We start from the raw sequence: 12,296 nt of genomic DNA on the forward strand, positions 1-12,296 counted from the left end.
GGGATTGTTAAGGTATTACATATGATTAAACTCTTCACGACTTATCGTTCGATATAATTCTCTCAATCTCTCTTTCGATTTAAGAATCCAAAGAAGTGTTTCCCTAGTCATCCTAATTTATTTATTTTTGTCAACTCAGAGCCCCCATAGTTATATTTCTTTCAGTAATATGAACACCTGATATTAACAAATTCACCAGACCACAACACTAACCTTGTTGTGCGGCGTCCATTAGACTGAAGGTATGTCTTCAATTTAAGGGAGGAAAACAGAATTGAATATTGCCATATTCACCAGAACATAGTGCAAGATTTGAAGTTAGCGATATACTCCCTCCGTCCCATAATATAAGAGGGAGTACTTCACTGTGCAATGAAAAACGCTCTTATATTGTGGGACGGAGGGAGTACTTCACTGTGCAGTGCCTCGGTATATCATTAATTGGAACTTCTTTGTGCTACAAAACTCGCCTAAAGAAACAGCTAATATTTTGGTACGGAGGTAGTATAATACATTGTCCAAATAAACCCCTTCCGGTTGACCAAGACTTATTTTGTTGGGCTGTTTTCTCAGAATTTTAGTACTATATTAGTAATCAATCCCATCGTAATCCTCGTAGGCTCCAGCATCACCACCATCAGCATAGCCATCGTTGTTGTAATCAGCATAGTCATAGCCACCTTCTATTGTTTCACCATCACCAGTGTCATGTGCATATTCTCCATCAAAGCCCATGTCTCCTTTTTCATTTGCTTCACTAGCTTCATCTTTAGTCTGCTCGCAGTAAGCATTTGGGTTGCAGGAAACATAACAAATTAGACCAGATTTAAAAAAATATATGAGTAGCAATTGTAATTTCATGCAGGTGATATTCTAAGCGTAATTTGTAAATAAATAATCAATTAACCTCACAGAACCAAAGAAAACCATAAATTCAGTAACATAAACTCATAAAACATACATTATACAATCCACCAACTGCTTCGACATTGATTTTTGACCCAAGTCCCTGCAAGAAACAACGTTATATATTAAATGCCAGTTTGTTTGCATGCTTAGCTTAACACGTATTACAATGCTCACAGGACAAGCAATTTTTGGGCCGCTATGGCTGAACAATATGTTCATTACCTTTCGTTTTAACATATTGTATGTCGCTTCCGCTGGTGTTTCAGCAGGTGTTGAGTTCTTTGTGTCTTCATTACGTCTCCGTTTCTACATGAAAAATGCATGGGCAATCATGAACCCAATCGAAAATGTTAAGCATACACAGGAGGCTTGTGTTACACTAGTAAGATTTCATACTTTCTGTTGTCCCTCTCCCACGCCCACACCTCTAGCTGCCAATTCAGCTGCTAAAGCTTCCTTTGCGGCTTGTTCCTGCCAAATAAAGCAGCAGACAGTTACACTAGCACCCCATGTGAGAATAAGAACCGCCTGGTGTTGCTAGAGTTACAATACCTACCTCTAGGTATTCTTTGTTCATTTCCTCCCAAATTATCTTTTTGTACTGCGTCTCTTCCTCATTGTGAAGATACCCATCAACCTACCAAATTAATGGAGAATTAGATATCACAAATAACATATCTGGCCATCTTTCAGACAAAGATCGCAACAAATTAGTCTGAAAGTGTGCTGAACAGATGGATGGATAAAGGTACCTCCACATCATCAATATCAGAAAAACTTTCTGGATCAGCATCAGCTTTACCATTTTCACCTAAGGATGCAAATAGCATTCAGAAGTTGATCAGCAACAATCAAGTTGACACTATGAACCCAAAAGTGGCCTGGTACTGAACTGAAACTATTGCATGTTACAACTAACAAACCTCCCACTTCAGGATCTTTTGAAGTTACATAATCCTTTCCAATTTCCCCAGAACCAATTGCTGCAGATTTATCTCCAACTGAATCCTGTTTCAAACAAGGCAAACTGAATTTCCAAAAACAAGTACATATAGGGCACACAACACACATAGTGGATAATAAAAGAAAGAGCGAACGCAGATGCAGTGAAGAGGTAACATACATGGCATAGGCATACATCACAATGCAATAAAACAATAGTTCAGCAATACAAGTACATTTTGCAGTTCAAATATTCCATCAGAAGATATCACAGCGCGATTGGTAGTCTGGTACCATGCCAAACAGAATACAACTATATTTTTGTCTTTCACGTCCTCCAAGTGCAACAGATGAGGCAGCATGTAACTTTTTTGAAAAAAATTAAGAGAAGCTAAATTGGCAGAAAACAGTGTTGTTGCAAACTTGTGATACCAGATGCAAGGAAAAATCTGAGTCTAATTTAAAACCTCGCTGTGGACCCCCAATCTAGAATGAGGAGTGTAATATAAAAACTAGACTAATAAAATAAAGATGGAACTTGGAAGTTTCAAGAATGGAAATAACCATGCAGCAATGTTACAAAATTATTATAAAACGGATAGTATAACGATTCCATATGTAGTTAAGCATTACAGCTACACAACAAAAATATTGGATAAATGGAATCAATTCCATATATAGTCTAATTTTCACCCACAACTATACAACTGACTAACTGACACAATCAAACTTCAAAACCAATACAAATTACCGTGTCCTAAACTACCCTGGTTGCATAGTTGTTTTCCATGTAGCAGCCACAAACAGATGTCAGCCTGTCAGCCTGATCCCAACAGCAGCAGCAGTTCTTAGATACGATCCTCACTGGGATAGTGGGATCTCGGGGCCACAGCGGGCATAGCTCCCTCTCGACTGCCAACATGGGTGCCATAAAAATGGTGGGGACAAAGCCACTAGTAAAGTTTCTTATTTCCCCTGATTCAATATAAAACTACTGGCTTCTTCTAAGCTGCATGTCATGTGTCTGTTCGGATAAGTAGACTAATTGCCCCAGTTGGAATTAGGGACCAGATGCACCCTACTAGTGATGCATGCATGCATGAGCACATTTGGGAGAATAGCCCTACATTGCTTAGAGAACTAGAGTACCACTAAAATGTAAGCCATGGGTTAACCATTTTGCATGAGTTGAGTTTGGAAAAATGGAAATGGTTAGTTGTCTGTAGTGTGTGGCCAACCCAAATGGGGTTAGGTCTAAGCCAGACTGGAACCTGGGCTGTTTGGCAAGCAGAATGAGCCGAAGAAGAAGCAGGGGAACAGGGAGAGGTCAACGCCACTACAGATCTTCCATCTTGCAAGAATCCAGTGTCAGTGAAGTTTTCTTCTACCCCACTAAGAAACAGCACCATCTTCTTCTCACCTAAATTCCATCTCTCAAAGGACGGGCGGCCTCCTTAGTGACGTCCCAGGTGAGTGAAGGCAGAGAAGGTGCACTGCAGTACCGCCTCTTGATTTGTTGAGCAGATAGGGTATGAAGCACGAGTTTGAGTAAGTTCAGGACAGGATTATTACCTCTGTAGTGCTCATGATGTTATGTTCAGCATCAGAATTCTGCATCTCACAAATTGACTCTCCTAACATTGCTTCCTTAATAGCAGCAGCTTCCTCGGCCTTCTTAGCAGCTTCCAGTCTTTGTTTTTCAGCTCGTTGGAAAGCTGGAGGGTCAGCACCACCCTCCAGTCCACCCGACAGTTTAGTAAACTGAATAATCAAGTCATGTGTCAATGGTGAATGGAGTATTAAAACCAAAGCATTCTGAACATAGTAAATGTGTATTACTTTGTTGTAGCACTTCTCACAAAGTCCATGAGCAAAATGCTCAGCAGCTTTATCCTTGTGCTTGCAGAGGACTTCTCCAGATATGGGTGAAAATTTTGAAACAGGAGGCTCTTCATCAGCCTTTGCCAAAAAATCTTCAATCTAGCAAAGGGGCATGAAGAAGTGCTTATGAATATGTTGTATGTAAAAATAAGAAGTGAGCAGTACATAGAGTTGATCAAAAGCCCTCCTGTCCCAATCCTCAGGGACCATTTTCATTTACAGTATAGCATACACCAAGCATTTATCTTGGCATGATATCCAAGGTCAAGACAGATAATGATACATTTGTAGTAGATGTGATAAGAGAAGGTAGCGACATGAAATGGCATGTCCCAATGCTCTAGCAGATACTCCCTCCGTTTCAAAACATAAGGTGTGTCGATATTTTCAAAAGTCAAACTTATCTATGTTTGACGAAGTTCATTGAGAAAAATGTCAATATCTCATCGCAAAAAAGAGAGAAAAATATTGGATATCTAGAATACCAAATCAGTATCATTAGATTCATCGTGAAACATATTTTCATATTTTATCTATTTGGTATTGTAGATTTTGATATTGTTTTCTACAATCTTGGTTAAACAGAGAGATATTTGACTTTTGGAAAATTAATACACCTTATATTTTGAAACAGAGGGAGTAAAAATATTATCACCTATAATTTGCTGTCTGAAAGGCTAAAAAGTAAAGATTATTTGCTTTAGTGATATCACATGCAGTCCAATTCTTGCCCCACTCACTGCTGGATGATAATCACTTGGTATGCTTCAGAATGGACAGCTTAAGAACGACTTCCACAAGATGGTGATAATCAAACAATTTGCACGGACTGATCGTTGACCATTCTAGTGTAGCAACATCAAATAACAATTTTGCTAAATTTCACTTTTCAGTTGCCTGATTTTTGTTAACTTCACAGTACTAAGCCTAAAATTGCAGTGCATAAGTAATATGCACTTTCTGTGAACATTTAATGCAATTTTTAGTTCTATTTGTTTCAGTACTTTTTAGGGGTTAGCCTAGGTACTTGTTTTTCTTGTAAAGATTAGAAATTTTTTATCCAGCTTAGATATGTTTTTTCTCTTTGTATTCTGTAGAAAATGGTTTTATAGAAGTGAGAGGAGCGACCTAAGTGGATTGATCTTCGCCAAAGGGTTTGAACTTGGGAGAAGTGACTAATATCTAGTAAAACTGAAGTCATCGGATGAATACACAGCCCCATTAGACAACTTCAAGAAAACCATATACATACCGTTAAGCTGCCAGAATCTGTATTTTCAAACTCTATCAAGCGCTTAGTTAGTGTCGCCTCACATACATGCACAACCGCAACCTGACAAACATAGCACAAATGTGTCAATTCATATTCAAGCCTACATTGTGCATCAAAAGTACTGGATTTACACAATAAATGCTGATTAACAAAAAGGAAGCCATTTAGAACACAATTCTCGAATAAGTAGATTTGTCCTGAGAATCTGAGCTTACGATATTTGACTTGGTATAATTATAGCCATGTGAAAGTGCAGCAATATATAATGCTGCACCACATAATCCACTTGGCTTCCTCCCAGTCTGCAACACGTGACAAACTATTACAATCTTACAAACGAACCTTAAACAAAACTAAAAGGGAGAAGATGCTAACCTGCATCCAGTCTCGCTTCATGCTAGCTACGATGCGTAAAGCTGTGTCTGAGACAGCATTGTCCCTTTTCCCAAGTAAACCTGCAGACAAAACCAGTTAATTAGAACAAAAACACAAACAAACAAATAAATAAAAACATGGTTAATTTTCTTGCCAAGAGGTGCAGTTGTCCGCCTAATCGTGCTTACAAGCAAAAACACCCATGTGGGCAAGGAAAAGCTCATTCAAGAGCCAAATTAGCTCGCATGTGACCAACTTTTGATTACACATACTTCATAGCCTCTGTAGCCTATTAACGTTAAATCTACATATACAGCCGAGGACACATATTCTCTGTCATTAGCATGTCACTAGCTCTTATTTTGTGTAGCCTTTTCTCTTCGCACCATAAGATGCAGTAAATCTCTTCTTTCCATGCAATGGCATACGGTACAACTGAACAATTAACTACAACTGACCAGTAAGCCATGCAGGTATTAAGTAGCAAAACTCTAGTTTTGCCCCTCAACTATTCATGAAGAATCTTTGGCCCCTTGTAAGCCTCAGTACCGTTTATCCCTTGCCCTAAGCACCCTGGCTGCAGTCTAACATGGCACTCACAGGATCCTTGTAAGCCTATCCCATGTACTGTGCAATGGGCCGCACATTTCAGTGACAAAAACATTTCCTCTTACACAGATCTTCATTTCCCACAGATCTCTTGCTGTCACCATCTAAACAGAGGTGCCACTGGCCCCGCCGGCCTTCCACTAGACCCTATGCCATGAGTTTTTCTCAGTATTATGGTGGATAGCGGTCCAATGACCGGGACAGAGGTTCATCGTACGCTGCAGGCATGGATCAAACGACTAAGGGTTGTGCGGCCATGGCGCTGGAGATGAGAGGGAGAGAACGTTGGATGTGGATTAGATCTTTACTGGTTTATTCACATTCCTTGGTACATGGCGATTGTGTCCCTTATATATAGTAGACTCAACTTGACGCCTCAGAATATAAATGCATAAAATCTCAACTTCCCTAACAAACCATATATTTGTCTTCCTAACTAAGACGATCTCGTTCCGCACTAAATATATATATATCCTTACTAACTAAATAATATAGTTTTATCCCCCTTCTCTTCTTTTATCTGCTACTGCAGAGCCAGCGTCTAATTGTTGTTCCTGCATTGGATATACAGTAGATGCCCCGCTCCTGCGGCCACCTACTCCCGCATGCTTCCATGTCACTGTGAAAGTTGCGGCCACGGTGCTGCTAGGAGCTTAGATGGATCATAGGATGACAATTAGAAAATTCAGGTAAGGAACTCCTCAAGTCCAAGAAACTCTCAATTGAGGCATTTTCCAACAAACCACTGCACTGGGATCAAGACAGGGTGATGCCTCATTCATACGAAATCGAAGTGGTCTTGCAATAAAAGAACATAACTTTTCTGCATCAATTAGGCTCTCGCATGCAAAACCAAACCCCCAAATCAGGGGCAGATCTCGACGGCAGGAGAGTCACTGCACCCATTCATACGAAGCCAGTCATATCGAGAGGGTGTAGCGGAAGCAACGGTAATCTAGTGGCCAGGAGATTTGAGTCGGACTATTAGTGAAAGGAAGGAAGAAGCAAGGGCAACAGTTCCAGTAAGTTTATTGTGCCTAGAAGAAGAGTTGGAAGATGAATGAGATCCCGGAGGAAAGCTCAAAGGAGAAACATATCTTTAAAAACAAGGGTTGAAGTATGATTCAGAATCTTGGAACATTATAATTTAGTCTAAGATACTAAAAAGAAATAGCACAGTTACAATAGAAGGGGGAACTCATTTTTAGACTTTTTGATACGATTTGTCAGGTACTCATGAGATTATGTTGTTTGGAGTTAGAATTCACGCAAAAACTGAACCAACAAAAACCAGACCAGTATTGGGGTAGTTAGCGGAAACATGGAGAGGCGGGCAGGCTTGAGAAAGACGAAAAAATGAATTCATGTGTAGAACAAGAGTGTACATCTATGGAACAAAAGAAAAAAATCTCAACTAAACAAAGAGGTACATAGAAATATATGATTAACTTACGTTCTGTAAAACGATGGATGAAAAGGCTGGGATCTATGAGTTTCTGAACAATTGGATGTTCTGCAAGTAGCAAGACTTGGCAAAGTTGCAGAAAAACAGCACCTAGGACATAACTGAAAAAATATATAGATGAGCCTTTTTACTACAGATTACAAGATAAATGGCAAGAGAATGGTTCACTTACACGCTAATCTTCAAATAGTCCGAGAAATCGATAAGGAGATAAGCCTTTTTACTTTGCCTGACAAGAGAAGTAATTAAGCATGGATGTAAGTACTAACCATATAGTTTGCTGAAACCAAGTGACAACCATTGGGTTAAAGAGAACAGATTCCGGTGAACCACAAAGAACATAAAAGGGAAACAAGACTTTTTCAGCACAGCAATAAATCATGACGTGTGGTGATAGTGCTTGCTGCACATATAATAAGTCCATTTATACACCCACAGACTATACCTAGTCTAGTAAGTAGTAATATCCGTTTCAGTGGACGATGTAGATGCCCTTTTTTATACATAGATAGATGACCAAGTTAATTTTTTATTACTAGCACATATTTGAGGATAGGTATTTCCATTTGCAGGAAGTATTTTAAGAATAATAAACAAACAAAAACTAACATCACTGGGCTACTCAGAAGAGCTCTGAACTAGAGAATTTAGGAAACAGTCTTGAGAGTAGACCATTCCTTACTATATAGAAGATGTATATCTGAGAGGCATGGATTCGCCGTGCATGTCTATAGAAGAAGCTTGGTTGTCCCATAGGTTCATACAGCTTAGGCGCTTGTCTCTTGGTTTTCTCGCTTGTTGTTTTACGAACTCACCAGGACAGAAGTTTATCTAGATCAAGCATCTAATTTTCTAGTAAGAAACCAGAGATATATAATGAAAGTAAAACATAATGCGCCAATAATGTATTGCGATTTTTATAAACCATATAGTAAAGATGGTTTTGCAGTTTCTTTAGAGGAAATTAGACTTGCGGCAATGAAGCAATCAATGACTAATAAACTAAGGAAGATTCCTAGCCCCACCCAAAATGGGGGAGGACAAGGTCATATATGAACAAGGGCAAAATGGATAGGAAGGCTTACAATAAAGCAACAAGAGACAAACTGTTAATTAGGTGATAGCGTACCGGCAGGCAATGTAAAGACAAGCTGCTGCAACATGAGTTGTTCGACGGCCCCTTGTAAAATTATGGTCCACAGCTAGCTACACTTCAACAAAAAGAAATGTCATTTTCATAATTTACCATAACTATTTCAGAGAAGATAGTTACTGAGTGATAACAAAAATCCATACTGTATAAAATTTATGAGCCATATCAATGATAGTATCTCCACCACCAACATGTAAGCTAGTGACAATCTGCCAAATCTCGTCTCTCCCTACAGAAATTAATCACAGGCTTAATTCACAAAGTGGGAAGAACAATCAATACAAAAAAGGAGTGCCCTAGAAGCCATACCTTTCATTAAAGTCCTTTCATGGGATAGTGAACTCCCACTCTCGATGCTGCTCAGTATGTTTCCAGCCAGCCTGCTCTGCACACATCCAAGAAAGTCAACCTCACAAACTACACAGATAAATTAAGAAAGTGAATAATGAGAAGCACAATAATAAGACCAACCGCTCCGGAACTGTCCTTGACAAAAGTAGGCTCATCGGTGTAAATCTCCTGATCAAGAACCTTTCCACACGTCCCACAACATCTGACCATCAAACATGACAAGACACATGAACAATCGCTGAAGCTGCTTAATAGAAATCTATTAAGCAAGAAGTAACAGGCTGATCAACAAAATCATGTATACAAACAATTATACGGCCTGATTGCAGATGCAATAAGAATAACAAAGAAAGAACAGGAAAGAGGATCTCACATATATCCTTTGTCAGGATCCTTTATGTATGGGCAATAATCAGCACAGTGAGTACAGTAAACCATTGGTGAACAGAAGTAGTAGACCTAGGAGAATGATCCAACTCCAATTAGCCTTCAAATAAGAGGATTACAAGGAATGTGGTCTTCAACCTTCAAAAGGAAAAAAAGGAATCTATTCAGATTGTGAAGTAAATACAAGTAAAGGAATAGTAGACTTCGATTTGGATTGTTTTTCTACCCAGTTCCAATCTAACAACACATTTACAGTTGGAGCATTACAACTAGCAGGCAAGGGGCGACCTGCTTCTGAACTGTGTGTGCACTTACTCTGGAGGTCAAACACGGGAGCAGGACAGGCTGTATTCCAGTCCGAACAAATATCAATACATTCAGGCACTACTTTTGATTTCTAGGATTAAATGTTCAGTGCGGGAAGACTAAAATTCAACACACTGAATTTTAACTCCCAATTCAAAATCGACCATGAAGTTACAACAATGAAACTAAACTAAGCTTTCAACTCAAAAAAAGTGTTGAGATCTTTGAAAGCACATAGTTATGCCGCTGGCAACAGCGTCCTGACCAATGTTCCGCGTGAATCCCCTAGTCCCAACGCAGTAGTAGTAAGTATAGTACCACTTCTTAGGACGGCATCGAGCAGCTTTCTTGGCTTGTCCCCCACAAGTAGTGGTGGCTCAGGAGCAATGGCAGCAGAGCAAGAGCAGCCTCGTCAACTCAAAATGTGGATGCATCAGCAGAATTAGAGGACACATCTATGGTTGACAACATGATGCAAGGCATTTGAATCCAATAATGTAGTGCTAGTTGCATTCTAACACACACCACTAAATTAAATTTTAAATCTCTCTAATTCCAAGATCGGTAAACCCAGTCCAGTTAGTGAAAAGCAAAAGAACCAACCAAATTGTATTCTTTACACACAACCCATCCAATCTTAGAGTGGCCAAAAAGTAAAGAGTGAGAATAGCCTTACACGCCTCGGTGTGGAGGCTGCGTGGCGGCGCAGCAGGTAGAGGGCGGCGTCAGGGGCCTGGGCGGCGGCGGCGCTGCTTCAGTGGAGGGGGGCGTCTAGGGTTGGGATCGGCGGCAGCACAACTCCAGGGGAGTGGCGCGTCGGGGACGAGAGGTTGGGCAGAAGCGGGAGGCGGGGAGGATCGCCGGGCGGCAGCACGGAGGTGTGGGAAGAGGAAGAAGCGGCCGCCTGGCCGGGCCGGGGCAAGGGAGGAGGAACACGGAATGGTAGAGCGGCGAGGGCCGAGGGTTCATCGAGGTTTCTACCAGTCAGCTTTGGTTTTGGGAAATGCTATCTGGCGAACGTTCGCTGGGATGGGATCCCAGGGAACGCCACCAGAGCCGTCAGATCCAGATCAGACGGTGGCAGTTTTTGCAAAAATTTATCCACGATTTAAACAAACTGCCATGACAGTTCTGCACCAGCCACATAAACTACATCCCCCAACGTTCGCAAATGCCATCACTGCTGGCCGCCTGTTCACCAGCTATGGCGGTCCTTGGTTTTTGCTTTGTTTTTTATGTATCTTCTACTAGCAAAAAGACTTGCATTGCAACAGAAGAAAATAATAGCATATGTCCGTATAGCCCGATAAGCATGTCTCGAGACCATTCATAGGTCTATGCCCTTTATATCAACACTACGACCTTTCAGTGTCACCACTTATACTCCTTCCATTCTGGCGAGATCATGAGTATTGCATAACCCTTGGTTAATATAATGGAAAGACCATGTGTGTTGCACAAAGATCTTCTTGTTGGGAACGTAACATGCAATTTCAAAAAAATTCCTACGATCACGCAAGATCTATCTAGGAGATGCATAGCAACGAGAGGGGGAGAGTGTGTCCACGTACCCTCGTAGACCGAAAGCGGAAGCGTTAGCTTAATGCGGTTGATGTAGTCGAACGTCTTCTCGATCCAACCGATCAAGCACCGAACGTGCGGCACCTCCGAGTTCTGCACACGTTCAGCTCGATGACGTCCCTCGAACTCTTGATCCAGCAAAGTGCCGAGGGAGAGATTCGTCAGCACGACGACGTGATGACGGTGAAGTTATCCGCGCAGGGCTTCACCTAAGCACTACGACAATATGACCGGAGGAGTAAACGGTGGAGGGGGGCACTGTTGGAAATATGCCCTAGAGGCAATAATAAAAGGTTATTATTATATTTCTTTGTTCATGGTAATTGTCTATTATTCATGCTATAATTGTGTTATTCGGAAATCGTAATGCATGTGTGAATACATAGACCACAACGTGTCCCTAGTAAGCCTCTAGTTGACTAGCTCGTTGATCAACAGATAGTCATGGTTTCCTGACTATGGACATTGGATGTCATTGATAACGGGATCACATCATTAGGAGAATGATGTGATGGACAAGACCCAATCCTAAGCATAGCTCAAAGATCGTGTAGTTCGTTTGCTAGAGCTTTTCCAATGTCAAGTATCTTCTCCTTAGACCATGAGATCGTGCAACTCCCGGATACCGTAGGAGTACTTTGGGTGTGCCAAACGTCACAACGTAACTGGGTGACTATAAAGGTACACTACGGGTATCTCCGAAAGTGTTTGTTGGGTTGGCACGGATCGAGACTGGGATTTGTCACTCCGTATGACGGAGAGGTATCTCTGGGCCCACTCGGTAATGCATCATCATAATGAGCTCAATGTGACTAAGGCGTTAGTCACGGGATCATGCATTGCGGTACGAGTAAAGAGACTTGCCGGTAACGAGATTGAACAAGGTATTGGGATACCGACGATCGAATCTCGGGCAAGTAACATACCGATTGACAAAGGGAATTGTATACGGGATTGATTGAATCCTCGACATCGTGGTTCATCCGATGAGATCATCGTGGAACATGTGGGAGCCAACATGGGTATCCAGATCCCGCTGTTGGTTATTGACCGGAGAGGCGTCT

The 12,296-nt window shown here is 41.1% G+C and overlaps 1 protein-coding gene across 3 annotated transcripts; it reads right to left on the minus strand.

Annotated features, from left to right (window-relative positions):
- Positions 1-410: 410 nt before the first annotated feature.
- Positions 411-10,628, minus strand: LOC123077408 (transcription factor IIIB 60 kDa subunit). Of its 3 annotated transcripts, none has more exons than XM_044499680.1 (20): positions 10,328-10,628; positions 9,332-9,483; positions 9,079-9,160; positions 8,917-8,992; positions 8,751-8,836; positions 8,584-8,660; positions 7,627-7,683; positions 7,443-7,555; positions 5,381-5,460; positions 5,221-5,307; positions 4,985-5,065; positions 3,691-3,831; positions 3,424-3,612; positions 1,833-1,917; positions 1,662-1,720; positions 1,466-1,546; positions 1,306-1,380; positions 1,132-1,215; positions 962-1,009; positions 411-774 (listed from the first exon to the last, which is right to left on the minus strand). In XM_044499680.1, the coding sequence occupies exons 2-20, from the start codon at positions 9,394-9,396 to the stop codon at positions 589-591; spliced, it is 1,752 nt and encodes a 583-aa protein (XP_044355615.1). In that variant the 5' UTR covers positions 9,397-9,483; positions 10,328-10,628; the 3' UTR covers positions 411-588. The 3 variants fall into 3 exon arrangements, with proteins under 3 accessions (XP_044355615.1, XP_044355616.1, XP_044355617.1); XM_044499681.1 differs by having other exon boundaries at positions 10,332-10,616; XM_044499682.1 differs by having other exon boundaries at positions 8,917-8,987; positions 10,328-10,616.
- Between the last annotated feature and the right edge of the window lie 1,668 nt (positions 10,629-12,296).

Source organism: Triticum aestivum, chromosome 3D (assembly GCF_018294505.1).
Source record: "Triticum aestivum cultivar Chinese Spring chromosome 3D, IWGSC CS RefSeq v2.1, whole genome shotgun sequence".
Taxonomy (NCBI): Eukaryota; Viridiplantae; Streptophyta; class Magnoliopsida; order Poales; family Poaceae; genus Triticum; species Triticum aestivum.

Coding starts and splice junctions, on each gene's coding strand:
- LOC123077408 (XM_044499680.1), bottom strand. CDS start 9,396: ATGGTTTACTGTACTCACTGTGCTGATTATTGCCCATACATAAAGGAT. Junction 5,066..5,220: donor ATTATACCAAGTCAAATATC/GTAAGCTCAGAT, acceptor TATGTTTGTCAG/GTTGCGGTTGTGCATGTATG. Junction 1,918..3,423: donor ACATCATGAGCACTACAGAG/GTAATAATCCTG, acceptor TGTTTGAAACAG/GATTCAGTTGGAGATAAATC.